We start from the raw sequence: 27,437 nt of genomic DNA, 5'->3' as shown, positions 1-27,437 counted from the left end.
TTTTTATCCTCACGGTCTGTGTTAAAGTTGTCTTTTTTTCCCCACATATCAGTATTTGGTGTGGAAGATAACACTGAGACCCACAGGCCACAGCTGACCACTTCCCCACCAAACGTTTGCGTTGTGTTCCTCTGGCTGCTGGTTCTCAGTGGTCAAATTTACCACTTCCCTCCCACCTCTTCTCCCTTTTCATAGTCTCCTGTGAGGAACTGAAAGCAGGCTCGAGAAACCTTGGGTAAATTAGGCCTGTAGGCAATTCAGAATTCTCCCTTCTGGAATTTCAGGTTAAAAATCTGATAAAGTGGAGAGGCAAGTGCTGATGTTTTCAGAAGCTGCACGGATTGGTTTCATTGTGCACAGCTAAGCACTTGGAACACCCCCTATGTAATTACTGTCTGAGTTGATTACTAATTATTTGTGTATGATAGGAAGCAGTCCCGGGCTGTGAACTCTTGAACTGTTTCTGCATAGCATGCAGGGTGTTTTTCACCTCTAAATAATGCAATTGTGTATATATTATATACAAATATGTATTTTTAAAATATATAATATTAAAATATGTATAATTTGGTAGGAATCTAGTGAGTTTGTCATGGATGGTCTGTTTCCCTTTCTGAAGATCACCTGTAGTTGCTTGTTTTGAGCTTAGGTTTCAGTAGAGACTAGTGTTGGGAGGAAAGAAAATCTCAGCCTGCTTTAGAGGTTCACTGTGTTCCCAACACGTTCTGGTGGCAGGTCGCTTGATGCGCTGTGTGCGATGTCCGGTTGCATACCATTCCAACGACTTCTGCCTCGCCGCCGGCTCCGTGGTCCTCGCCTCCAACAGCATCATCTGCCCCAACCACTTCACTGCACGGAGGGGCTGCCGCAACCACGAGCACGTCAATGTCAGCTGGTGCTTTGTCTGCTCAGAAGGTGAGACGAGCTGTTCTGGGTCCCCTGTCACCAAGTGATGAGCTGACGAGAAGTCACTAGAGCAGGCAGAAGCTTTGCTAGTCCAGAGTGCGCTAGTGAGAACTAAAACAAGTTGCCTTTCTGTGCAGCCTGTTGAAGTCCAGCTTCAGGCTTGGACTTCTGGATCCTTAGAAGGGTTCTTCATGCAGCGTGAATAGGGCACAACTTTTGAAAGGGGTTTGCACAAGAGCATCATGCCCTATTGTCTGCTGTATCTGTCTGGGAATGCGGAGTTCAGGACTCGTGCGCAGTGACTCTGATAATTCCTCCTCCTTTTCTTTGCAGGGGGCAGCCTTTTATGCTGCGAGTCGTGCCCGGCTGCATTTCACCGTGAGTGTCTAAACATTGAGATGCCAGAGGGAAGCTGGTATTGTAATGATTGCAAGGCAGGCAAAAAACCACACTACAAAGAAGTAGTCTGGGTGAAAGTTGGGCGCTACAGGTAGGTGAAGGTAGAACAGACTTGTCCCCATCCCTTCTTCATGCAGTGCTCATGGCGACTGAGGTGAGAAGCTGCTCCTCTCTGCAGGGTACAGTGCAGCAGTCTCTGGCTTTTTTGCATGCATTTAGCGGCTGGTAAAGTGCGTGTTTCCACCTCCAGTAGCCTCTTGTCTCCCCGCCAGCCTTGCTGGTAGCCCTCACGCACTTTTTCCCCGTGTCTCCACACAGTAGTGCGCTTCTGAGGCGGTTGGCAGTGAGGAAGCCAGAGGTTTCATCTGCCTTTCCCTGTGTTGCAGGTGGTGGCCAGCTGAGATTTGCCATCCTAGGACAATTCCTGTCAACATCCAGAAAATGAAACATGACATCGGCGAGTTCCCCGTGCTGTTCTTCGGCTCCAAGGATTACCTGTGGACACATCAGGCCCGTGTGTTCCCTTACATGGAAGGCGATGTCAGCAGCAAAGACAAGATGGGGAAGGGCGTGGATGGCATATACAAGAAAGGTAACTTGTCTTCGTCCAGGGAGGTACACGTTCTTTTTCTGTTCATTCCCGTGTGGTGAAGTAGCATTCTTGTAACAGGAAAATGTCATCTTAGAGCTAAAGTGCAACTAAATTTGTAGAATGAGCTGCTACTTATCTATCATCCAGCACACTCCATTTGTTGGTCTGACTCTCAGAGAGGGAGAAGGGTGTGCAGATCTTGAATGCTTCTCCAACTCTGACATAGCCACTCTAAATCTGAGTGAGCTGCTGCTTTGTTGGTATCTGTATATAAAAATACACTTGTGAGTGCAGCTGCCTGACACCTCTGCCCAAAAGCAGGCAAAGCCAGCTTACAGTTTGGATGCTTCCTCCCCATGGGCAGATCCCTCCTGCCCTACTGCATTGGCCTTTTATTCACGCTCCTCTGGTGAACCTCGGCCTCTGAAGGACGCGGCCGGGGGAGCTTTGTGGGTTGAACTGTCAGCGCTGGGTGGACACTGGCAGCCCAGCTCTGTGTGGGCAGAGGGAGTTCCTCGTAACACAACCTATTCTCTCATTTAGCTCTTCAGGAAGCTGCAGTAAGATTTGAAGAGTTGAAGGCACAGAAAGAACTGAGACAGCTTCAGGAAGACAAAAAGAATGACAAGAAACCTCCTCCCTACAAACACATCAAGGTGAGGGCAGGTGAGGGGGGACAGGTGTGGAAGTCTTGAGCTGTCGGTGCAGGTGATTTATGGGCTTCAGGGTGGAATGGCCAAAGCTGCTTATGTCCACCCTTCCTGGCCTTCTAAGGAGATCAGCACATTGGGGTCCGTCCCAAGGAGCACCACAAAATACACTTGGGATCCTTCATCACATTGGGGTTGTGGCTCATCCAGGCATGGCCCTGCTTTGGAGCTGGTTTTGTACTGGCAGTGCCTGGGAGAGCTGGGCACCCTGGTTGCTTGGAGTGGCAGTGCAAGAGCCAGCAAAGGCGCTTCTGTCTGTCCGGTGGCAGAACAACCTAATCCTGTGAGTCTTGTCACTCCAGACAAGGTGGTGAGCTCACAGACTGAGTAAGAGCTTGGGAAGCAGCAGAGGAGAACACGAGTGAGAAGGAAGTTGGGAGGTGGGAGGCAGTACTGTAAGAGGGAGGCTGTGTTGAAGAGATTACTCAAGGTTTTCTGCAGGGTTTGCCCTTAAACAGTGTAGGAGGATCAGGACTAGGCCAGCCTTGGGCAGGCTGCCAGCGCCAAAACTTTGCTCTGTGGTGGGACTGGATACATTGTGTGGGAGCTGGAATAGTTTTGGTAAATGATCCCCTCCTTTCGTGTTCTGGGAGAGGAAAGGGAGACAATGGCGTTGCTCACCCAGGCAAAGAACAGCAAGGAGCTTTTCTTCAGTGTCTGTCTCCAAAGTCCTGACTCTCTGTTAGCCGCATTCCAGCGTTGGCTGCCGTAACCAAAACCATAGGACCCTGCTCGTGCCACAGACACTCCAGTTGCATCTGCACCTGGTGCTGCACTCTGCTTCCTTCCAGAGCAATTTTTAGAGAGCTCCTTGGCCTGACTCTGAGCTCCTTTTTGTGCCTTCCAACCCCAGCCTTGTGTGGTTTTTCTTTCATTTACAGTTGGGTAGAGAGCAAACTGCTTGTGGCCTGGTGTGTAGGCATGCTCTCTCTACTCTGTCACAGGCAGGCCAGCCTGGTTCTCACAGGGACAGCCAAGAGCACAAACAGCTGGAAAGTAACAGAATGAAAAGTCAGGGCTGTAAGGAAAAGCTTATAACTGTGTACCTCTTGAAACTGTGTGCCCAGAAATAAATATGTGCCTGTCCTTGTGTCCTTCTGCCCCTCACTGTAACCAGCTGGCACTGCAGCCTGTCAGACTGTAGGCAGGGTCTGAGCATAGCGGCGACTGTCAGGATAACTTGTTGTCTTTCTTGTGCACTCAAGGTGAACCGGCCGGTGGGTAAGGTGCAGATCTTCACTGCAGACCTGTCTGAGATACCGCGTTGCAACTGCAAACCAACAGATGAAAACCCGTGCGGCCTGGACTCGGAATGCATCAATCGCATGTTGCTTTATGAGTGCCACCCCATGGTCTGCCCTGCTGGGGAGCGCTGCCAGAACCAGTGCTTCTCCAAGCGCCAGTATCCCGAGGTACAGATTTTCCGCACGCTGGCACGAGGCTGGGGCTTGCAAGCCAAAACAGACATCAGAAAGGTACATACTCTTGTTTCTGCATGTGATTTTCTGTTGCTGCTTCTCTCTTGCTCAGTGTTGGTTTCAATAGATCAGAAAAACTACTGTCTTCCATAATTTGAAGACGACTTCTTGCCGTAGAATCCCATTTAGGAAAGAAGTGGATGAATTTGACTTTCCAATCCTGACAAGAATGTTTTGGCTCAGCTAACCAAGAAAATGGTTTGCATGTTGGTGTCCCACAGAGTAAGAAAGATCATTGCTCCATCTGTCTGCTCCTATGGACAATAGGCTTTATGAGTACACCACAACACTGGCCCAAAAACAGTGCTCAGGATTTCCAGACAGGGAGCAGTGATTATACCTTTCCTCCATTCTTGAATAGCCAGGCTTTTCCAGCATGAGAATCTTCATCCGAAACTGAAACCAGGGCTTGGCTCTTATAAAAGGGTAACGTCTTGGAAATGGCTACTATTGCTGCTGAAACTGGTATCTCCAGCTAGAACACTTGTATATATCTTTTTACATCTAGAGAACAGTAGTTCTGTGGACACACGTGTGTGCTGAATAACGGTAAAGCAAAGAGAACCCCAAAGCTAAGAAAGGGTGAAGTGGAAGAGGACAGTTAGCATAGTAGGAGAAGAATGTTTGAAAAAGGAGTGGGGACAATGGGGGAGGGCTTATCTTTCTGCTGTCCTTTCGATAGCAGGATGAAAAAGTGTGAGTCTGTCCTGTTGAGGCTTTACTTTGTGCCATGATGTAGGTTAAAGGATCTCTCTTGCCATTCCACATGCCTGTGGTGTTTCACTTTGAGCAGGCAGTCTGGAAACAGCAAAACCCAGTTATTTATGGAGGCACCGGGCAGCCCCAGAGGAGCAGAGCTGGGGATCCCCTTGCTGGGTGCAGCGCAGTCTCTGCTGCACTTTGCTGCAGGGAACTCGGTGCGTTTGCTGCAGGAGCAGGTGCCGTGGGTGCATCAGCTGCTCCGTGGGGTCCGTCCCCAAAGGGTATTGTTTCCAGCTGGAGCGCTGTTGTGCTGTGAGCTTCTTGTGGTTTACTTTTATGCTGTCCAGGAATGTTAATTCTTTCCATAGCACAAAGAACAATCTGATAGCTGTTGTTGCTTTATTTAATCGATTTCAAGTTATTCGTTGAGTGTGTGAAACGGAGGAATGATTCAGGGCTCTTGGATTATAGGTCAGGCTTGTTGCAATAGCAGAAGGGAAGATGTTTATGAAGAGATTTCCACAAAGGAAACGGGAACTGAGTTTTAGCACAAAGGTGGATGTCCCTCAGTCCTGGAGGGAGCTTGTCTTACCAGTTTGTTGTTTTCTCTTTGACAGGGTGAATTCGTTAATGAGTATGTTGGGGAGCTAATTGATGAAGAGGAGTGCAGAGCCCGAATCCGCTATGCTCAGGAGCATGACATCACCAATTTCTACATGTTGACACTGGATAAGGTATGTGGAAGGAATTTCTCTTACCAGGTTCCTAGGCAGAATTAAAATGATTGCAAAGAAGGCACGATAGGGGGTTTTCTCCAGCAAGTAAAGAGGTGATAAGAATTACTCATGAGCTGGTCTGCATTTCCACTACAGAAAAGACTAAACGAATCAACATGCAGTAGCAAAGTTTGTTTGATATCAGGATTAGGAGGAAACTCTGAACCGACCACTGGAGATGGTTCAGAAGAGGTGAGGCAGTTGTCGGAGTGCAGCAGTACTGCACTCGATCGTGGATGCTGTTTCAGCATAACTAGGTGAATTTGTAACCTCAGGACCCTTCCCAGAGCTGAACCATGGAGTCTCCAGAGGAGGCACCAGTCCTCAGGTGTACAAGTTTTGGGCACAGTGAGACCCTCCTAAGTTCAGATCCTAGGTCTTGCTGATCTAAGTAAAACGTTGGAGTTTGTTACCCCACAGACTCCTCAGTGATCCTGGAGGCCGGGTTGTTGGTGTGAGTTCCCGACTTTCAGAGGTGAGTAGTTTTGTCAGCAGCTTTCCACACTCTGTCACTCAACCTTGGAAAGCTTAGAAGGAAACCATGAAAACGGGTATGGGAAGAAGCTGTTGAGTGTTGGACAGGATAACAATGGGACTGCTTTCTGGGTCTCCCCTCTTCTTGCTGGAAATTCAATGAGCGTATCTTGTTCTCCTTGTCTGGCTGATGAGTGGGAGCTGGGACAAAACTGAGTGTTAATATCTCCCTCGTTATTACAAACCCATATCTCAGATCTCTCTGACTCAGTCTAACAAATGGTAGTGTGCTGCACAGGAGTGTACCTCACACATGACATACTGTTCCTGTTTTCCTTCTATACATTGATGTACAAGAAGTAGGAACTGGTATTTTGCTTTTAAGCAGAAGTCAGGGTCTGGAGCCTCAAGTGCTGCCTTGGGAGCGTGCTGGTGTGGTGGCTGTCCAGCACTGCCACCGCAGGGAGAACTTCACGGAAAGCAGCGGTAGCGCTTTCCTGGCTGTTCAGGAGCCTGTGGGTCTTTGTAGAGGAAGATGATGGTGCACAGGAGACTATCGCTGTGTGATTTGCCAGTGCTGGCCAGAGACATGAGCCTGTGGAACCTGGTTGGGTGTGGGTTGATTGTCCAGGCGACCCCGCAACACCTGCCACTTGTATTTGGTTAAAACACGTGTATGTACTCAGGTGCGTTGCAGACATAATCAGATGTCTTGCTTATGCTTTTCACTCCTGATTAATGCTTTCCTGGCAAACCGGTACCTGGGCTGCAACAGCTTGAGCACGAAACAACAGTTGATTAAATGTGTTTTTTCTGTTTTTTTGTTGTTGTTGTTTTACAATTCCAGGATCGAATCATTGATGCTGGACCAAAGGGCAATTACGCTCGATTCATGAACCATTGCTGCCAGCCAAACTGTGAGACTCAGAAGTGGTGTGTGAATGGCGATACTCGGGTTGGGCTCTTCGCACTTGTGAATATCAAAGCTGGTAAGGAGCCCCGCTCTGGCGGTGCCGCAGGTGCAAGTGTGGGAGCGTTTCTGTAAGGAAAGAGGAGGGCTTGTAGCTCCATGGGAAGATATTGTATTTTTGTTTTCTTATAGGCAGACTTGACACCAGTACTGACACAACGAAACACACATCTCCGTGGTATAAATGGAGGTTCATAGTGCTAATTTACACGATCAAAAAGTGGAACTAAGCCCGCTACAGCTTGGGGGTGAATGCTCCTTTTGGCTGTAGGATGTGGTAGGAGTGTGGGGTTGTGCTGACTTTCCAATCCACACAGGTCTGTGGGGAGATGAATAGTTGGGATCCTTGTGCAGCCAGTCACTCATGTATCTTTCACAAGTGCTTTTACTCAACACTAAGACGTTCTGCCCCGTCGGTCATTACAACTTGCTTGGTTTTGTTCTGCTTCTGTGCCAGGGACTGAGCTGACTTTCAACTACAATCTGGAGTGTTTGGGAAACGGAAAGACCGTTTGTAAATGTGGTGCCCCAAATTGCAGCGGCTTCCTAGGAGTACGGCCTAAGGTATGATGCTTCCTTTAAGCTTTTGTTCTTCCAAGTGGCCTCTTTGCATAGATGTGTATCATTTGATGTGGAGATCTTAGGAAGACTAATCCCATCTGGTTTCAGTGTGACCATGAGAACACTGCTTGAAATGAGTTGAATATGCAAGTTTTCATTCTGAGGGAGCAGATCTTTGACCTCAATTATTAGAGTTTGTATAAACAACAACAAGATTTTACACCAAAAGTGTAAATACATTTTTTTTTCAGAATTTTCTGCTTATTATCACAGCAATTTCCGCTGCACTAGAGCAACAAAGGGCAGCCACGGGCAAGACTTCCATCGGATAACCAAGAAACCACAGCTCAGCTCATTTCCCAAAGTAAAGGCCGTAGTAAATTGTGAGCATGCAAACTCACATTCCTTCAGCCTGGAGTTATTTCAGATCCACGAGGCCTCTGCATCACCATCTTTGCTGCAATAAGAAAGTTCCTGGTTTTCCTTCTTTTAGTTAAGCGACTGAAGTTTACACGTCAGACAGGAATAATAAATTTGCCGTATCTCTAGTAGAAAAATCACTAGCTTTTTGAACTCACTGACTTCTGAAAGCTTTGTTTTGTAACTGGAATTGTTGCAGCAAAAGGAATTTATTTCAATTACCTCCTTGTGTGAGCTGGTTCTCGTTGGGAAAAGGAGAATAACAGGAGCTGTTGGCCAAGTTCCCAGCTGTCACCAGCTAAATCTGTGTCTCAGCTGTTGGGTTTTGTTTCAAGAGCTTCACCAAATCAGTCTGTAATCCCTTTGCTCTGGCATGTGGGAACTGGTGGCTGACTTACCCACGGTTAAGGGTTAAAAGCTCCAGCACCACAGTTGTTAAGCCCTGTCAATATATAATATAGGGAAGGTTTTTTGAATCCTCCAGAGAGCTTAGTTCAGCAGAAAGAATTAACTTACGATAGGAAAACAAATGTCTTCAGAAGTTGACAGATGAGGTGAATTACACATCTGGTGTATTTAGTTCGTTTTTGGGTTGAGATGTAGAGTTCAATTGATTTTGTGCTGCTCCTGTGTTATACATGGCTTGAGTGTCTGTTTTTTGGCCAGAAATTGCAGGTTGCATGATGGAAATCAGAGAAAGGTGCCCTTTAGTTGGCATTGCTGTTCTATTGTGATGCCTGAGGCAACTCATTCCATCTTGATGAGGTGGGATAAGAACCAACACCCAGGGAAACAGTACCTTGGTTTTTTTCAGTTGTGTTTGTTCATGTTGGTTGGTTGGGGTTTTTGTTTCGTTGTTTTTTTTATTATTATTATTTTAACCTTTTTTTTCTAAATTAGTCACATAGTAGATGCATTTTTAAGCTTCCTGAAGATACAGCAAGACAAAACTTGGCTGATTATACTCAAGTTCACTCTTAAAAGTGACCTTTCTGACTCAGAATCACTTAGTCCAGCTGTTAGACCTGGCTTAGACATTCAAATTAGCCGTGAAAGGTTTTTCTTACTCTCTTTGTAATTAGATGGCCAAGGTACTAGACAGTGAGAATGGGTGGAATAGCTTAGATGGAGTGATTTCCCTGCCTGCATTCTCAGTGATAAGAGAGGCCAGACTGGTCCCCATTGTCAAGGGGAATGATGGCATGAAAACAAATATCCACATGTGAAGGGGAAGGAAACAATCAAGAAATGAAACTCCCTGGAGGCAGGACAGCTGGATAACCATGGCTACATGATGGTAGGTCTGGAGACAGAGGTTTTAAGTGTTTTAAATGTGGTTTTGTTTTTAATCTTGATAGGAGAGGAGCGGTCTGAGGACCTGGCTGGGGAGGGGGAGGCAGCCTTGGAGGAAACCTTGGCCCAAAGAGAGCACTTAAACCATTTAGATGTGGATCATGGGACCAGTTGTGTTTATGTCCTTACTGCCTGTGACACAGCTGTTGAGAGCACAGTGATTGAACTGTACTGGTGACACAGATCTCTGGTGTCACGGGTGCTGGAGAAGGAGAGGTGGGAGCAATCGCAAAGGAACAACTGGGGAGCGGCTGGAGATCAGTCATGGGGTGCATCAGAGTGTACACCTGGAGGGTAACAGCAGAAACGAATCCGCAGGGAGAAGGTCATCCATGGTCTCTCGTGGTGGAGAAGGAGCTTTTGTGCAGGACTGAGCTGCTGTGGTGACGTGGCTGTGAGAAAAGGCAAATGCGGGCAGTGCTTTGGGATGGATTTCCCGTTTTTTTGGAGAAGTGTTGATGCCACTGTACACGACTTGTTGAGGCATCGTATGAAGTAAAGTGTATGATTTCTGTAACTTGTGGTTTGGAGAAATAAACTCAGTAGAGGCAGAGAAAAGCCATTGGGAAGCGTGGAGGTGAAAGCGTTTGGTTTGTGAAAAGGAGAGTGTGTCCTGGTGGTAACTTCAGGGAGAGAAAAGCCTGCAGAACGAGATCAATGTTGACACAAACCCAAATAGCTCTGAAAACCAATCACAAATAAATTCAGACTGAATATATAGAGGGGGTGAAGAACATCAAAAAGTGCAGGAAGGCCTGGGGGAGCCCACTTGTGAGAGTCACACATGCAAGGAGACTGAGCTGCTGTGGCCGAGGACCTGAAGAGCCAGCGAGAGGTGGCACAAGCTCAGCGACAGCACAGCCCCGGCTCCTTCTGCTCTTGCTAATTGTATATATCACATTTCTAACCAGGCTTTGGTACACTGGGGAGCAGTGGGGATCATCCTCCATAAGTGCTCCAAAGACTGGATGATCTTGCGTTACTTATGTTCACATAATTATTACATATGCATTACAGTTTTTGAAAATTTGATGTACAATACATCTATAATTGATGATGTTAGTTGTAATTGTTTAATTTCTTACTTACAATACGTAATTATTAGTTAAATATAAACTAAGCACTCTGCTTCTAAACAATGTATCCCTTAATCTTCTGTCTCTCTTGTCCTGCAGAAGGATCTGAAACTTTTAAAATACCCCTTCATTTTGCAGGTAGTCAGAAAGCATTTATCCCATGTCAATTAGTTAATGATGGGTATGTCTTCTATAACTTCATCACAGTAGACATGAATTTGGCAACTTGTCTTCGAAATGAGAACTGTTTGCTGCAGTAAATTGTTTGGGAAATACTCAGAAGCTACATACTACGTACGTGTCAGGTGTGGCTGGCAGTGGGATTTTTATTTGCAGGTTTGCAGTTACCTCCAGCGTAGCAGAAGCAACAGCCAGTAGGGGCAGAGACCCGCGTTAACTGGTGTTATTTCACCCACAGAGCCAGCCCAGCCTCACCGAGGAGAAGTCCAAGAAGCTCAAGAGGCGGCCGCAGATGAAGCGCAGGTCGCAGGCGGAGGTGATGAAGGAACGAGAGGACGAGTGTTTCAGCTGCGGGGACGGAGGGCAGCTGGTTTCTTGCAAGAAGCCGGGCTGCCCCAAGGTTTACCACGCCGACTGCCTCAACCTGACCAAGAGACCCGCAGGTCAGTGCCCCGCGCGGCCGCGCTCAGCTCGGGGCACGGCCCCAGCTCGAGGTGTCCCGGGCGCTGCTCACCGCATCGCACTCGCTTCATAGCGTCTTAAAATGCAGAAGAATCTCTCTCGCTGAACAGACTTTGTGGCACAAGCCTGGTTTGCACCCCACTGTGACTGCGGAAAGATTAATTGTTTGCTGAAGGGGGAGCTGGTCCTTGCCTGAGGAGCGGAGCTTGTGATCTGACCCCATCTGTGGAGCATCCCAGCGATAGCTGAGGTGTTGGTTCCTCAGCCTGGCCGCTTCCCCAGAGTTAAACACAACTGAGTGAATTGATAGGAGTTGAGAAAAACGTGTTAGATGTGTGAATAGAATTCATAGTTAAGGAAAAGAATGATTCCGAAGCATATTCTAGTTTGTCTTGAAATGAGGACAGAAGGTTGACATAAAAAATATTCAAAAAGTATTTCTTATTGAGTGCAGAGAAAGAAACGAGCTCCCTGTACAAGTGATGAACCAGTTTCTAGTTCATGAGTAGCTCAGTGAGTGTAAAGTTATATCCATTAGAGGAAAATATTGAAGTTGCGTTTAAAACTCTTTAAGGAGCTGGTTGAGGGGAGTGTTTCCTCTGTTGGTTCAAGTTGTTTTGGTTACTAAAGGAGTTCCTGGGACCTTTAATGATTGTTCAGGTTTAACCAGTGCTCAGAAAGGCACGAAGTCTGACCTGAGTCTTGGTAGGCCAGTTATCCCCACATCTGCCAGGCCGGGAGGGTGGAAAAGCAAGTACCTAAAGTATTAAATGACAAGAATATAAACCATAATAGATGGCAAGTTTTTAGGTAGAATAACTCATCAAACCTAATTAAGGGTTTTTTGCCAAGATGATAAATTTGGTTAATGAAAGCAACTGCACTGAAGTAATTTGTTTAGGGGGCTGTAAATACTTTGATTTAATGCTCTAAGTGTTATCAAAATGAGGAATTCTCTAGGCAGCTCTGGGCAGTGTTTTCTGAACACACGGGGCAGGCTCAGAAGCGTGAAAGCAGGCGGTCACGGAACCGGCGGCTGCCGGAGTCACCGCGGCGGAGCGGCTGCCAGCGCCACAGAGGGCGTAGAAGGACCAGTAGCTTGTTTTATAGATGGGAGAAATTATGAGCATGTGTGTGTGTGTTAAGTTTTGGGGAGAATTGTGTTTATGCAGAAGAGCTTGGATTGCTTATTGCGCAAGCGCTGTAACAGAGCATTGTGAAAGCTGAGGGGGACACGGCTGGTTTGTACAGAAACATCCTGGGTCAGGGTGAGGGAGTCCCGGATATCATCTTTCTGTTCATTTTTATGTGTTTAGGCAGGGAGCTGTAACATCCCAGCAGCTTTTCCTGTGCTTTGAAATCTCCAATAAAGGAGGATCCGGCATTTAGCCTGTTCCCCTGCTTCCCATTTGAAAAGTTTTGTCTTGAGCATAGACTTGCCCACTCTCTGATACAGTTTTTTATACACTGGGAGACTGTTATCTCCTTAGTCCTTTTCCAGCTTAAACACAAGCTCTCCTTGCAGCTCTTATTTTCTAATATTATTATTCTTGGTCTGCTCTGGACTGTGTCCCACCTGCCTATGCATTTCTTTAAACTGTGGTAACAAGAGGATTTTAAACAGCATTGCAGCCGAGGCCGTGCCAGCGCTGGCAGAACAGAATCATTATGTTTCGTGTTTTACATAAAATATCTCAGGAAATGAGAATCACTTATATTTATGTGATGTTTGTGATTTGCCCTGTCATCCTTGAGTCCTCTTTTCTTGATCCTGTTCACATATTTGGTTTATTTCTTCCTCCTGCCGTCATGCTTTGCTCTGATATTTATTTCATTGCACCTTGTTGGTCAAAGAGCATCTGTCCAGTTTAAATCGTGAGCCTGTCTAACCAGATTTCTGCAGTTCCTTACAGCCTCGCTGTTATCTACCCATTTTTGTAAGAGTATTTGCTGTTCTGCTTCTAGAAACTGGAACTAAAGTACGCACTAAAATAGACTTCTGAAGGACATCATTGGAAGTGCCCCCTCAGTTTGCCATTAGTAGCAGTTTTCTAAGAATTTTCAGCCAGTTGTAGCCATTTTACCATTTTTGCGCGTAGGTGGTTGTTTTCCTTGCCCGCTCTTTATAGTTCTCATACAGGACATGAAAGGTTCAGCACTTTTTACTTCAGATGTTTCTTCTGCCATGGGCATCGAGTAATTGGAATTTCCTGCTTGTTTGCATGTCACTAATTGTGTGATTACTTCCGAGAGCTCCAATGCTCGGGGCTGTCTCTGGAGAGGCTGCTTATTCATTAGGTCTTTTATCCTGTCAAAGACCATTAGAGTGGTTTGATAGGATTTATCCTTCCTGCAACCCTACTGGCAGGTTTTGACTTACTTTATTTTTCCATACTTCTAAATGACCTCTTAAAATAATTGTCCCAGAGTCTTCACAGTGGCCAAAGTGAGTGTTGGGTGTTGCAGCTTTGGCTGGGGGTACCCTGGGGCCGAACCACTGAGATCATCTACAAGTGAAAATTAAAAAAGGGAGTCTCTGAACTGTAATGGTTTTGTTTTATTGTGTTTCTTCGTGATGATGTTGATGCTGGTGGTGAATAGATTGGACGTGGATGCAGAAGGAGCAGCCTGCCTTTGTGATAAGCAGTATTGTTTTATCATGGCCATACACAGAGGTTAAAGAAGATGCCTTTAGTACAAAGACAACAGAAACTTGTTCCCTTGTGATCACTGCCCTCTCACTTCTTCTTTCTGATAAACAAGAAGGGAGGTTGTTGGCCCAGAGTTAACAAAGACTTAGATGAACCTGACTCATCTACTTTAAAAGACCATTTGGTGTGCGATACACAGATATTGCTACTGTCATCTGTGGGAATCGGAGCCGCGGGGGCGTGCAAGCTGGGGGTCTCTGCGCCCCTCTGGGTGCCCTGTCAGTGTTGTGGTGGAGCCAGATGGGCGTTTGGCCTGACCTGCGCTGCCATGGCTGTGTTTGTCATGGTTATCATTGCTCTTATTGCTTCCAGGGATGCAAGTACCTGTTAACTGCCCATCGAGCCTGGGAGCCGTGGCAGAAACTGAGGATGACATGTAGAATTGTATGGCAGTATTACAGGGGTGTTCCCCTTGTCCCTTCCCTGTGTACCCCTCCTAAGGCCTGTCTTTTCTCCTGTGTCTCTGCTGCAGGAAAATGGGAGTGCCCGTGGCATCAGTGTGATATGTGTGGTAAGGAAGCGGCTTCCTTCTGCGAGATGTGCCCCAGGTCCTTCTGCAAGCAGCACCGGGAAGGCATGCTCTTCATCTCCAAGCTGGATGGACGTTTAAGCTGCACAGAGCATGATCCCTGCGGGCCTAACCCTCTGGAGCCAGGAGAAATCCGTGAGTATGTGCCTCCCATAGAAGCCCTGGCTAATGACGAGGACACGCAGCCACCGGAGCAGCTCCCTGCAGACACAGACCTGAGCGTTCAGCCTCTGGACAGCCCACCTCAGTCTGTGGCCCTCAGAGTGCAATCACCAGAAAAGCCCCCCGCCACCCTAGCACTGCGGCTGCCGCCGTCAGACAAGCCCACCACCACCCTGGCCCTGCGGCTGCAGCCCTCAAACAAGCCCCCCACCACCCTGGCCCTCAAGCTGCCTCCACCAGATAAACCACCTGCCACCCTGGCACTGAGACTGCCACCGTCAAATAAACCCCCCACTACCTTGTCACTGAGGCTGAAGCCATCCAACAAACCCCCCACCACCCTCTCGCTCCGGCTGCAGCCTTCGGACAAACCTCCCACCACCCTGTCGCTCCGCCTGCAGCCATCGGACAAGCCCCAGGCTGCCCTGTCCCTGAGGCTGCAGCCAGAGAAGCAGCAACCCATCATCGTAGCGCTGAGGCCTCAGCAGCCCGACAAACCTCCCACCAACGCGGTGCTGTGGCCGCTGGACGAGTCCTCCGGTGACGCCTCGCAGTCTGACCTGCCGAGCAAATCTCCGCCGGGAACTCCACAGTCATCAGATGAGTCGCTTGTCACCGCTGCTGCCCTGCAGCTCCAGCTGTCGGACGAGCCTCCTGCCGCCGAGGTTTTGGAGTTATCGGACGAGTCTCTCCTTGACACCGGGAGCCAGCACCCCGAGCTGCTGGAGGAGTTCCCAGAGAAATGCCTGCATCCTCAGCTGTCGGACAGACTTCTCAGCGCGGCGGGGACCCTGCAGTCCCAGCTGGTGGATGAGCCTCCTGCGACCGATCAGCCTGAGCCTCTGGACAAAGCTCCTGCCCAGAGTCCGCAGCCTCAGTCTGTTGAAAAGGCTCCCGGCTTCATGGTGCAGCAGGTCCCAGCATCAGAGGTGGCTCCCGGTGCTGGGGTCCTGTGGCCTCTGCCCATTGGAAAGGTCCCCAGCTCCCCGGTCTCACGGATCCTGCCTATGGAGAAGGCTCCTGGATCGGCTGTGCCCTGGCCCCCACCTCCAGAGAAGGCTTCCTTCTCCGGGGCAGTGCGGGTGCCCGCTGTGGAGAAGGCTCCCAGCTCCGGGCCGCCCCGTCCCCTGCCTCTGGAGAAGGCTCCTGGCTCCCGGTCACCACACATCCTGCCCACGGAGAAGCCTCTCGGCTCGGGGGCCCTCCGGATCCCACTCACACAAAAAGCGCTGGCCCCTGGGGTGCTGCGACCGCTGCCTCCGGAGAAGGCTGCCGACTCCATGGCCCTGCGGGTCCTGCCTTCGGAGAAGGCTCTTGGCTCCGGGGTGGCCCGGCCTCAGCTCTTGGAGAGGCCACTCACTCTTACAGCTCCGTGGCCCCAGGCGTCGGACAAGCTGGCGGCTGCCGTGGCTCCTCGGCCTCAAGCCTTGGACAAACCTCCGGCTGCGTCGGCACTGAGGCTGCTGCTGTCAGAGAAGGCGCTGCGGCCTGTCGACCAGAACGCTCAGCCGAAGGAAAGAGGAGCCCCGGGTGTGGAGCTGAGTCCCCAGCAGAAAGAGAGGACCATGTTAGCTGGGGAGCAAATCTCTTGGTCTGCTGGGAAGGCGGTGATGCATGTTGGACAGGTACCTTGGCCTACAGAGAAACTACAGACGCATGAGCAAACCCACTGGCCCACGGCAAAAGCGCTGACCCCTGCAGAGCAGTCTCCCCGGATAGCAGAGAAACTACCAGAGCCGACCCTTCAGCCTGGCTGGGAAGTGGCCTCAGCGCCCGCAGAGCAAACCCCTTGGACATCAGAGCGATTGCGTGCGTTTGAGCAGACCCCCCGGCCAGCCAGGGAGGCGCCGGTGCCCCCGGAGCAGATGCAGTGGCTTGTCACAAACCTTCAGACAATTGACCAGATTTCTTGGCTGAGTGGAAAAGCAAAGACTCCTCGGGGCCAGGACCCTTTGCCTGAACAAAACACAGCGCTGGCCTGTAACCAGGATTCTGTCTGTCATGAGTTGGCCGACTCAGAGCCAAAGTGAGGTTGGTGAATATGGGAGACAGGTTTCAGTCTTTTAATGTTTAGGGAGGGGGTCTTTTTTTTGTTTCTTTTTTATTCACTCCCCTGAGCCCAGCCCCTGACCCGTGCACATCCCATCCGTGTTCTCTCATGACGTGAGCAAGGACATTCACAGTCTGAGTGTGGCCCAGCCGAAGGGAGAGAGCATCTGTGACCTTTTCCTCTTCCTTTTACAAATGGTAAAGCTGAAATAAAGAGTCCACTCTGGGTAAAAAAAATCTCCAATTCCATTGGAATAGTCACATTACTGATCCAGCATGTTCGAGCTTCAGGTCTGTAGGCGGGTTCCCCGGTACAGCCAGGGGCTTCGCTCTCGTTACCGTGTTTAGAGGGAGCAGATGTGTCAGGCTGCCCAGGACCAGAGGTGTTCCAGGGATCGGGCGCTGAGCAGTCAGTGTGTGCCCTTGCTGGACTCTGTGGAAGAGGGAAGGGGTTTATCTGTCGTCTGCCCTGGCCTCTGTCCCTGTAGGGTGTTGCTTTTCGAGGCTGGTCCATGCGTTCGCTGGGACACGCGGCGTGTGTGGGTCACCGAAGGACAGGTATTGTCTCTAGCGGAGCTGGGAGAGGAGCTCAGTGCAGTTTTCTCCAGCAACAGGCAATATCCATTCAGGCTCCTTTGTACAAAACTGCAGGTGGCCAGGCCTGAGAAACAGGGAATCTGGAGGAGGTCAGGGAAAGGAGGTCTTGGAAGAAGCATCTGGCTGTTTTGTCATCCTTGTGTCTTAATCCTTTAGCACAGTACATGCTGTGTCTCCTGCATTTGAAAACGTTGTGACCTGTAAAGCAGCAATAGCAGAGCAGGGCAGAGTGGCGTTTCCTCGAGGTGCTGAGCACCGTCCCAGCAGGGTGCGGGTGCTCCCTTTCAGATTTCCATCCAGTCTCTTCTTGACTTGTGTCGTCACCAGGAGCCAGCAGACTGAGCGGTCCTTTCTCCCCTCAGACGTGTTCAGGACGTGTTCGCGCTGCACCTGGTCCTCCTGGCAGCGGGTGCACCGCTGAGCTGCAAACGGAGCCCGTCCCGGTCACCACGCAGCGCAGAGGCGAGGGTGCCGTGCCTGAATCGGGACCCGTCTCGACGCCTTCCCCTTGGGTAGCTTCCGGCTTAACTCTTCTACAACCAAAGGAGACTTGAATTAACTGGACTGTATTGGTGTGCATGTGTGTGCGCGCGTGTGTCCTTCCAACTGAATAGTAGTTCTCACACTGGAACACGGTGGGCTCCAGCACCTGTCTGGCCTTCTTGTTTCCTCTTCTCCTTTTTCCAGTTGAGGAGATGCTGAGTACCTGGTGGGTGTCGGGCTGGCGTCCAGACTAGACCTGCTGAAAGCGTTGAGGCAGAAGTTCACTTGGCTGCGGTATTTGCAGGGCAAACAGTAGAGTCCCAGGGACCTGCGGAGTGTCTGGCGGCCACCGGCACCCTCGCGGGCAGGAGGAGGACGGGCATCCCGCGATGGGGACCGTGTCCTGCCAAGGACACGCTGCTGACCAGCGCCGTCCTGCTCTCACGGCGCGTTACCTCTGCGGCTCCTGAGCTCTGCCAGTCCGGGCGCCGCAGCCTCGGGTCTTTGTTCCTGTCACCAGAGCCTTGCACAGCCCCGTGTGTCCTTCTCCTTCTGTACAGGTCCCTGCAGGAACGGGAGCACGTGGCTCCAGGCCGACCCTCTCCTGCGATTCGAGAGCACGTCCTTGTTCCCGCCTGGCTTGCAAATGCCGCTGCTCCCGGAGCAGGCGGTCGGGAGCTTTGTGGTGTTCTATGGAGGGAGGCAGACGCTTGTACTGACACAAATCCCCATCCGTTCTCCTTTCCTGACAACGTCCTGCTGTACAGGCTGGGTGTGCTGGGCAGGAGGGGACGTCACCAGTGCTATGGTGCATCTCTTCTTTAGTCCGAATCATTTCAGATCCTCTGTAGAATAGCTAGCGACGTCAAAAAGCTTTATGGCTTATGGAAACTTACTGTGTGATGTTTTTTTCCGGGAAGACTGGCAGGTTGGTTCCTGCTTGCTGCTGAAACTGGGAAAATGCAAGCAGCTCGTGTTTCTGCGTGACTCCTGCACAAAGGGAATCAGGACAACTCCTCAGAGCCATTGAGAGAGAAGATAATCTAAGGGCATTCATTCACTTTTTTAAACAAAATTTTAAAATGGTAATGAGGTTCAGTATATTAAGTATTTATCATGTGTGAGAAGGAAAATAAATCTTGAATTTACATTTATAGGCCTTCCCATGAGCTGGACTTAGTCATGTAGATTGTGTAAGTAGGGTTGCCTCGGTGCCAGCCGCCCAGCCAGCTACAGCTGTAACCAGAGTACCCGCACTGCTCTGTCCACCTCCGCTTTGCATTGTCACGTGTTAACTTAGCTACTTGTTTCATGAAAAATAAACTGTGAATATTTTTGGTGCAGGCTTTTTTAAATCTGTAAAATGGAGAAGTTCTCAATGGATTCTCGTCAGTGCAGGTTTGAAAAATCATTTCTATAAATCATGTGCTCATGTAACAGGGTGTGAGGTTCACAGCAGCAACTTCCACGCAGCAGGCTCTTACCCTAAAGCTTCTTTTGAACAGTGAACGTGGATTTTAAGCGTTGCATGGCGTTGCAAACCCACAGCCTTATTCCTTGCGTCTGACCGTACCCCACCTCTCTTCTTGTCTCCTTTCATGCCTTTTCCACAAGGATCCAGGTTCTGGCTCGCGACCTCCCAACTGAAAAGTTGACTTGAGTGTAGCTGGGAGGCTGCTCGGTGAAGTTGGTGTTTGGAAATGCAACTGAAGGTAGAAGCCTGCGAGCTGCTCATCCCTCCTCACCCTCTTTGGGCCCCTGGGCAATGCTCTGTGAGATTAGGGTGGCATTTCAGGCATTTGTGGGGCTTGCAGGGGAACAGGGGTGCTGGTGGGAGTGGCTGTGCTGGGTCACCTCAATGGGCCTGGCCAGGTGTGGAGATGGCAGCCCTGTCCTGCCCAGCCCGCCATTGTCAGCAGTGGGAGTAAGCAAGCAATATTATTATCATATAATAATATGCCTTCATCAGCAGGGAGAAATGGGAAGCAGCTCCAGGCAACACAGCCCCGTAGAAAGGAAATACGGGCTTTCCAGCACTTGAGACCGTGGCTGCTGGTGGCAGCTGCTGGTGTTGCCTTGGAGAAGAGGGAGAGGTCTGTACAGACCGAGTCGGGTTCTTCTTCCGCGGTTCATTGCTGTCTTTGGAGTTCTGCCAGTTTGAATCACTGGGGTGTTCTTAACGTAGAGGAAAGCGGCAGGTAACAATGGTTCCTGCAGGAGAGAGGCTGCGCAGCTCCGCTCCGTGCGCCGGGCAGGGGCTGGCGCGGGGGCTTTGCTGTGCTGGGGGGATCTGACCCCTTGGCCACCAGCAGCCTCGGGTCAGGTGTCATTGCGCACAAGGTGGGAAGGAGGCGACTCTTGTGTTGATTCGCTGTTGTGAGAGTTGTAGAAGCAGCGTCAAGGGTGTGATGGTTTCTGCTCAGAGCCACATCCCTTTCCCTGCTGTCCTTGGGAGGCTCACGGGACCTTCCCAGGGTCACGAGCCCGCTCCCACTTGTAGGAATGGATCCCCCTTCCCAGTTCCGAAAGGGATGAAGGATTTGCTCCCATACAAACGCTTCACGGGGCCGGAGGGGAGCGGGCACTGTCCTGCGTGGCTCGTCCCGTCAGCGCCACTCGCTGGGCTGGTGCCCACTGGCAAATCCAGCCAAAAAGCAACCGCTTTAAGGGATAATCCCATACTGCGCATCTTCAGATACTTAACTAGCTGATAGTAGCTTGCTGTATTGCTCTTCTTGAGTTAAAACTTTTCCTATTTAACAAAAAAAACCCCACAAGAACCAGATTCACTTCAATGCACAAGGTGTCCGGGTGGTACTGTGGGAGTATGTGTTATAATTCAGGGTTAAACCCCCCCAGCCACAGACTTCGCTTTGAAGGTGTGACTTATTGAAATTCAGGAGATGAGAGAGATGTTTGAAGGACAGTAACATACCAAGGTGAGATAATATGGATTTAGGGTGCTAGAAGAGCTTCAGCTCCACAGAAAAAGGAAGAAAAACAAATGAACCGTAACCCTGATGCACGTCGGCAGCGGTTTGAGCTGAGTGTGCTGCGCCAATCCTGCCCGGGGACTGAGAAACCTCAGACCTTCAACACCTTCTGTTTATATTTTAATTTCAGCCTTAACTTTGGATTTTGCTTGATGTTTGGAATAACTGTAATTGTAACCTGCTCGTAATGTGCTTTGCCCTAAAATTAACCGATGAGGCTTTCAGCCTTCGCCAGCCAGTGAGTGTTAATGCAAAGTGGCAAACCGTGCAGCTACTCTGAGAGTACAGAGGGGGCCGGCGAGGGCTCACACCGTGTTTGACCCCCAGGCTTTGTCTGTGCTAATTAATCCCGTGTGACAGTGGTGATGCTGGTGGCAGCGTTAGCAGCACGGCCGGGCTCCCGGGGCTGGGAGGTGGGATGCTGGAGCGCGGGGACAGCTCTGCCGCTTGCCTGGCTTCATCAGAGTCCCGGTGGCGCGGTGGCAGCGCCCTCGCTTAGCAGGAGGTGGGAAAAGGACAATATTTCTGCTGCGGATCCTCCAAAAGCGACCTAAGCCAAGTCCGGTGCAGGGGGACAGCGCGTGTGAGCTTGGGCTGGACAAGTGGCGGTGATGGACAGTCCCTACAGCACTGAATCTACCTCCTAGGGAAATCTGAGAAATGGGTGTTGCTATGTCCTATTTCAAGGTAAAGTTTTAACCAGTTTGCCCTTGGCGAAGCACTTGGGCTATTGTGGTGCTATTGTAACCGTTGGCAGCTTAGCACAGTAGGGCTGGACTCGCGGCCCCCGGCCCGCGGGATGGAGGTTTCCTGGCCGCTGGGGCTGGGCTTCGGCGCGCGGCAGGAGCGGGACGAGCCGTGACTCGGTTCCTTCGGTTTATGACGGTTTTGAGACCCAAACCAGCGTGCCAGTGGGCCCCGGGAGCGAGTGGAGCCACGTGAAGCAAGGCAGGCGTCCGCTAACTGCATGTTCTTTGTGTCCGTTTGGTACTGAGCTGGTTTCAGTTTTTGCTTTTGTTTTGTTGGGTTTTTTTGTGTTTTGTTTTGTTTTGTTTTTTTTTTCCCCCCCCTGATGTTTCCAAGTTGTTGACTTCAAGGAACTGGGTTTTGTGAATTTTTTTAAGACACTGGGAACTTGTGAAAAGGAAAAGCAGCAGCACCGGGAGGCTCAAGGTGGCTGAGCTGAGGGTGGCCCCGTGCTGGGTGGGAGGACGCCGGGTGCGTGTGCTGGCGCGGGCAGGCAGGGGCAGCTCTCCTTTAGGTTCCTGGCCCTGCTCAGCTCTGGTACCACCTCCAGCGCCCCGCGATGCACCCGATGTGCCGGATACCGGCCTGGCTTCGCGTGTCCCCTGCCGCCCTCCGGCCCACGTGCTCTTGGCTGGAATGCTGCTGCCAGCTGGGCTGGGGCCCGGCGCGGGGGTGCGGGAGGTGTCACTGTGCTCACGCAGCGGCACAGGCTGTGCTGAAGCCACGAGGTTTGCTTGGAGCGGGGAAGCCTCGGTGTTGAGCAGCCCCACGCTGGGGGAGCCCCCGTGGGGTCTCATCCCACGGGCTCGGCCAGAGGGCAGCGGGCAGGAGTTGGGTGCTGGGGCCATCCCGAGCAAACGCTGCGTGGGGGACGCGTGGGCGCGTGGCCCTGGCCAGGACTCCCCTGTCGGTTCTAAGCGGGGATGCCAGAGCAGGTGGGAGAAACCTACATATTTCCAGCATGTATATTATTTTTAGAAGAGGGAGAGGGGAGAGTCTTGGACCATTGATTACTTTCATTTTGCTCCCCTTAGACTGTTGGCTGTGTATGTGAAACTTATAATGAAAAGAGGGTTGCCCTGCCCAGGTGCTCCCAGAACATGTACTGTAATTCTTTGTATATAGATGAAAAATTACTGTAAAGTAAAGTTTAACTTTACTCTTGATGTCCTCTTGTGGTTTGTCTCGCCAAGGGGGTGGGGGGCCCGACAGCCTCACACAGCTCAGACCACAATGCGTTTTATTTACATTGTACACCTTAAGAGAAGATGCTTAAATAAAGCTGTGAAGAGTCAGGCAGCATCTTCGAGAGAATAAGTTAACGGCCGTTGCTGGGCCACAGCAGTGACTCGGGCAGCAGCTCCTCCGAGCACTGGGAGGCGGGGAGAGGGTCCCAGGGGTGACAGCCCGTGGCTCCCGGCGCTGCGCGGAGCCCCTGCCGCCCCGCACGCCAGAGCAGAGCAGCCCGCGGGGCTGCGTGCCGGGACGGGCCCGCACAGCTAAAACACAGTGGGTAAAAATCCAGAGGAGTGGTGCACGCCGGCTGCCCGGCCGGGAGCAGCAGTTCCCTTTTGGCAGGAGGTCTCAGTGGTGGCAGCAGCTGTAGAAATAGGCGCCGCTCCCCTGGCCCAGGTCAACGCCCTTGTCCTCTGGAAGAGAGCAGGGGCAGGCAGCTGCTGGCAGCCCACAGCTCCGTGCCACGCGGAGCCCAAAAGCTGCAGGTCCCTTGGAAGGGGTTTGGTGTCCCCCCAGAGCAGCGGTGGGGCTCATGGCTATGGCATGGGCCAGCGCCGGAGGCGCAGCTGGGCTGAGCGTGCCGGGGCAGGCAGAGCTGAGCGCCGGTGCCGCAGCCGGGCGAGGCTCCTGCCTGCCCCAGTGCCAGGGCCACCCACAGCCCCGCCAGGGCGGGCTGGCCAAGCTGAGCCCGGCCCGAGCAGCACAGGGACACCGCGACGGGGCCCAGTCTCTGCAGGACAACCCCCGCACGGGCCTGCGGCAGCCCCAGCGAGCTGGGGGGCGAGGAAGGGCCCTGCCACCCACAGCGCTCATCCTCTCCACAGCACGTGTGTCCCCCGGCGTGGGAAAGGACAGATCCTGCTCCCTCACCTGTCATCACCTGGAAGGCGGTGAAGTGCACATAGTCCTCGGCTACCTTCTGGAACAGCTCGTCTGCGGGAGGGCGGGCAGGGTGGGTGTGAGTAGCCCCAGCGCTAGGCAGAGCCCCCCCAGCCCTGCCCATGCACGACCAGCAGCGTGGAGGCTACTCACCCACACTCTGGCCGGTCTTACTGGAGGTCTCGAAGAGCTCTGCCTTGATCTCTGCAACGAGGGCCAGGGTTGGCGCCGGGGGCAGGACACAGCCCCATGGGCTTGGCTCCCCCCGGAGTCACCCCTGGGCACGGCTGGTGACAGCGAGCCGGCGGGGGCCCAGGGCAGGCTCCGCGCTGTCCCCTCGGACCGGCTGGCCACACGCCTGCCCGTGCCAGCACACGCTGTGCCCAGGCAGGTCCCTGGCAGAGCCAGCGCCTCGCCGTGCAGGGAGCCGGGCTGTGGATCTGGGGCCGAGGCAGAGCCCCTCGTGCTCCCCAGGCACACGTGGATGCTGCAGCTCCATATTCCCCAGGCCCCCCACCTGCCTGGAGCTGCGGGAGCCCGGGAAGGGCCAGCACTGCCCAGCCCCGGCATCCTGGCCCCGCGCAGTGCCCGGACATACCATCGGCATAGTCCTGCACGTCGTGGAAGTCGACCCCGCGCTTCCTCCTGTCCTCCTCCAGCAGGTCGCTCTTGGTGCCACACAGGTAGATCCGGCAGCCCTGGGGCAGGCAGGGGGCAGGAGGGATGTGCCCACAGGCCCAACCCCACCACCGGCTCCCGCTCCCCTCGGTGAGGCTCTGCAGCCCCCGTGCCCCCAGCCCGGCCGGTACCTCCTCGCAGTTCTGCAGCTCGTTCACCCAGAACTTGGCTCGCTGGAAACTGCTGCTGTCGGTGAGATCTGAGGGAGAACGGTAAGACCTGTCCCCGCCCCCGTCTGCCGCCCCCCCCTGCGGCCCCCGGCCCCGCCCGGAGCCCTCCCGGAGCCCTCCCGGAGCCCGCCCGGAGCCCTCCCGGAGCCCGCCCGGAGCCCTCCTCACCGTAGCAGACCACGGCGGCCCGCGCCCCGCGGTAGTAGATGCGGCTCATGGCCTCGTAGCGCTCCGAGCCGGCCGTGTCCTGGGGGACAGGGAGCGCTCAGCAGGTGCAGGGTGGCCGGGGACGGCACAACCCTGGCCCCGCACTTACCCAGATCCCCAGGGTCACCGTCTGGTCCCCCACCGGTATCACCTTGGCCACGAAGGCGGCCCCGATGGTCTGGAAGACGAGGAGGAGGAGCGGTGGGGATCGGCCCGGGCACGCGGCGGGATCCCGCCCGGCGGTGCGGGGGATACGGGCTGGGAACGCGGAGGGAGCGGTCCCGGGGACACGGGGGAGCCCGGGGCGGGGACGGGACACGAGGGGCCGTCCCGGGAGCACGCGCGGAACGCGGGCGGCACCGTCCCGGGCACACGGGGGAGCGCGCCCGGGAGCGCGGGCAGCCCGCCCCGCGGCCGGCGCGGTCACTCACGTTCTGGTAGGGCCCGGGCCGGAAGCGGCCGTGCGCGCAGCGCTCCACCAGGCTGCTCTTGCCCACGCCCTCCTGCCCCAGCAGCACCACCTTGGCGTCCACCCGCCGCCCGCTCATCCTCGCGCCGCGCGGGGCGGGGCCGCGACCGGGCGGGGCGGGGCCGGCGCGGCGGGAGCGGGGGCGGGGCCAGAGGCGGAAGTGCGCGGGGCGAGGCGGAAGTGCGCGGCGGGGCGGAGGCGGCGGGCAGAGGCCGCATGGCGGCCGCCCAGCAGGCGCGGGCCGGAGCGGGCGCGGCGGCGCGGCCCTGAGCAGCGGCCCATGGGGAAGTACTGCGCCAGCCTGGGCGTCCTCAAGGGGCCCTGGGACCAGGTGTTCGCCGCCTTCTGGCAGCGCTACCCCAACCCCTACAGGTGCGTCGGGGCCTGCACCCCCCCACCCCGGGACCTTCCCGCGGCCCTCCGCCCTCCTTCCCCTCCGCCCTCCTTCCCCCTCCCCGGCGCTCACCCCGCACCCCTCCCCAGCAGACCCCCCGAGATGGTGTCCTTCCCCCCGCCAGCCCTTTCCCGGTGCCCCGGGGGGCCGGGCCCTCTGCTCGCCCCCTCCAGAGCCTTCTGTGGTGGGTGCTCCGCGCCGGCCGTTCCGGGGGGGGCAGCCGGTTCCCCCTCTCCCTTAAATCCACAGCTTTTTTTCTCCCTCCCCACGCAGAGCCTGACGGTTCCCAGCCCCAGGAAGGGCGGTTTTAGCTGGGAGCAGGATCTGATGTTTTCTTCCCCCACCCCGTTCTAGCAAACATGTCCTGACTGAGGACATTGTGCACCGGGAGGTGACGGCGGACCACAAGCTGCTCTCCCGGCGGCTCCTGACCAAGACCAACCGTATGCCCCGCTGGGCAGAGCACTTCTTCCCAGCCAACGTCGCCCACTCCGTCTACATCCTGGAGGACTCTATTGTGGACCCCAAGAACCGAACCATGACCACGTTCACCTGGAACATCAACCATGCACGTCTCATGGTAGGTGCCTGTGTGTGGGTGCGCGGTGGGGCCGCAGGCTCCGGGCAGTGCCCACAGCTGGGCTGTGCCTTGTGCAGAGGGTAGAGGAGCGCTGCGTGTACCAGGTGAACCCGGAAAACAGCAACTGGACCGAGGTCAAGCGGGAAGCCTGGGTTTCTTCCAGCCTGTTTGGTGTCTCACGGGCTGTCCAGGTGAGTGCTGCCAGCTGCCCCGGCAGTGCTGTGCACCCTCTCTTGGGAGGAGCCTTAAAACTGCTGCTCCCCCCTGTTCTACCCCTTCCCTGTGCTGTTTTTTCCACCATTTCCCCCCATTTTTGTGAGGTCAGGAGCACCCAGAACCATCACTGCTGGGGGGCATGAGCCTACCGTGTGTTTGGGACTGGTCAAGCAGAGACAAAGGCCTGGGGGCTGTGTGTGATCAGGGGGTTGGGCTTGCACCATCACTGATTTTTCCCTTGCAGGAGTTTGGTCTGGCCAGGTTCAAAAGCAATGTGACCAAGAGCACCAAGGGATTTGAATACGTGTTAGCGAGAATGCAAGGTGAGCACCTGAGGGCAGGCTGGGGCTGACGGGAACAGGTCTCCTGGATTTGCAGGTCACACTGGGAACACTCCAGTCCACAGGGAGGTCATGGCTTGGACTAATCACACTGCAAAATCCTCATCCCTTGCCTTTGCTCAGGTGTCCTGGCACAGCCAGCTCATCCTGAGCAGCACAGCCAGGCAGCACTTACAGGACTGGAACACAGGCAGGAAGGGGACGTAATATGGCAGCAGTCACATGCCTGCGGTTCCCCTTCCTGCTGCGCCCTGACGCGGGTGGGTCAGGAGCGCCAGGCTCGGCTTCCCCCTGCATGGGGAAATCACCCCCAGCCCGAGGGGATGGGGCCAATCCAGTTTGCGTCAGCCAAGACTCCTGTGCTGGGGCAGGGCGGGGACCTGCTGGGGCTGGGTTAACAGCTTCCATGTTACAGGAGAAGCTCCGTCCAAAACACTGGTGGAGACAGCCAAGGAAGCGACCGAGAAAGCCAAGGAAACAGCTCTGGCTGCTACCGAGAAAGCCAAGGACTTGGCGAGCAAGGCGGCCACCAAGAAGAAGCAGTATGTGTGAGGGGCCAGGCACTGGCTGCGCCAGAACAGATAGGAGCCTCCTTGGGTTTTATATTTTTAAAGAAACTGTACAAGTCTGACAATCAGCTGCTGTTCGACCTTTTCTGAGATGTAATTATCATTAAATAATCTACTCCCAACTCTGATTTGGCTGGGGCTGGCCGGGAGCGGAGCCCAGTGCTGCCCTCCGCTGCCAGCGTTTTGGGCTTGCAGGCAAGACACAGGTGTGGGTTTCGCTAAGTGCCTTTACTAGAATAGTGTTGGGTATGTACAACAGAGCCGGGGCTGGGCGCGTGAAGGCAGGTTGCTTAATGCACTCGTTTCCCCTTCCTGGCTTGCCATGGCAGCAGAGCCTTCCTGGAGCCGTGTCTGCTGGGGCCGTGCTG

The 27,437-nt window shown here is 53.3% G+C and overlaps 3 protein-coding genes across 7 annotated transcripts in view; 2 read left to right on the top strand and 1 right to left on the bottom strand.

Annotated features, from left to right (window-relative positions):
* NSD1 (nuclear receptor binding SET domain protein 1) overlaps positions 1–18,933 on the top strand; it is a 55,774-nt gene extending 36,841 nt beyond the window's left edge. For 3 of the 5 annotated variants that reach the window (XM_080353014.1, XM_080353016.1, XM_080353015.1), the window contains exons 14-23: positions 736–915; positions 1,240–1,396; positions 1,692–1,897; positions 2,441–2,553; positions 3,813–4,082; positions 5,405–5,521; positions 6,885–7,026; positions 7,465–7,571; positions 10,836–11,040; positions 14,243–18,933. In XM_080353014.1, coding sequence (XP_080209140.1) covers positions 736–915; positions 1,240–1,396; positions 1,692–1,897; positions 2,441–2,553; positions 3,813–4,082; positions 5,405–5,521; positions 6,885–7,026; positions 7,465–7,571; positions 10,836–11,040; positions 14,243–16,491 — 3,746 coding nt within the window. In that variant the 3' untranslated portion in view covers positions 16,492–18,933. The remainder of the gene's footprint in view (positions 1–735; positions 916–1,239; positions 1,397–1,691; positions 1,898–2,440; positions 2,554–3,812; positions 4,083–5,404; positions 5,522–6,884; positions 7,027–7,464; positions 7,572–10,835; positions 11,041–14,242) is intronic. The other 2 variants (XM_080353012.1, XM_080353013.1) reach the window with 2 other exon arrangements.
* Positions 18,934–22,675: 3,742 nt separating this feature from the next.
* Positions 22,676–25,048, bottom strand: RAB24 (RAB24, member RAS oncogene family; the record flags this gene model as incomplete). Its single annotated transcript, XM_080353035.1, has 8 exons — positions 22,676–22,979; positions 23,437–23,499; positions 23,599–23,649; positions 24,044–24,143; positions 24,255–24,322; positions 24,462–24,540; positions 24,610–24,678; positions 24,932–25,048. The coding sequence occupies 8 exons, from the start codon at positions 25,046–25,048 to the stop codon at positions 22,915–22,917; spliced, it is 612 nt and encodes a 203-aa protein (XP_080209161.1). The 3' UTR covers positions 22,676–22,914.
* A 93-nt stretch (positions 25,049–25,141) lies between these two features.
* On the top strand, positions 25,142–27,191 carry PRELID1 (PRELI domain containing 1). Its single transcript, XM_080353032.1, has 5 exons — positions 25,142–25,341; positions 25,718–25,943; positions 26,021–26,134; positions 26,404–26,482; positions 26,916–27,191. The coding sequence occupies exons 1-5, from the start codon at positions 25,250–25,252 to the stop codon at positions 27,050–27,052; spliced, it is 648 nt and encodes a 215-aa protein (XP_080209158.1). The 5' UTR covers positions 25,142–25,249; the 3' UTR covers positions 27,053–27,191.
* The last annotated feature ends 246 nt before the right edge of the window (positions 27,192–27,437 follow it).

This window comes from Nesoenas mayeri (assembly GCF_963082525.1).
Source record: "Nesoenas mayeri genome assembly, chromosome: 14".
NCBI lineage: Eukaryota > Metazoa > Chordata > Aves > Columbiformes > Columbidae > Nesoenas > Nesoenas mayeri.
The sequence above is the reverse complement of the archived record's forward strand: the minus strand, read 5'-3'. Positions and strand labels throughout refer to the sequence as shown.

What these genes read in the sequence shown, in the direction of transcription:
- PRELID1 (XM_080353032.1), top strand. Translation starts at nt 25,250, where the DNA reads ATGGGGAAGTACTGCGCCAGCCTGGGCGTCCTCAAGGGGCCCTGGGAC. An exon ending in TCAACCATGCACGTCTCATG is followed by an intron (nt 25,944 to 26,020) that starts GTAGGTGCCTGT and finishes TGCCTTGTGCAG; the next exon opens with AGGGTAGAGGAGCGCTGCGT. An exon ending in CGTGTTAGCGAGAATGCAAG is followed by an intron (nt 26,483 to 26,915) that starts GTGAGCACCTGA and finishes TCCATGTTACAG; the next exon opens with GAGAAGCTCCGTCCAAAACA.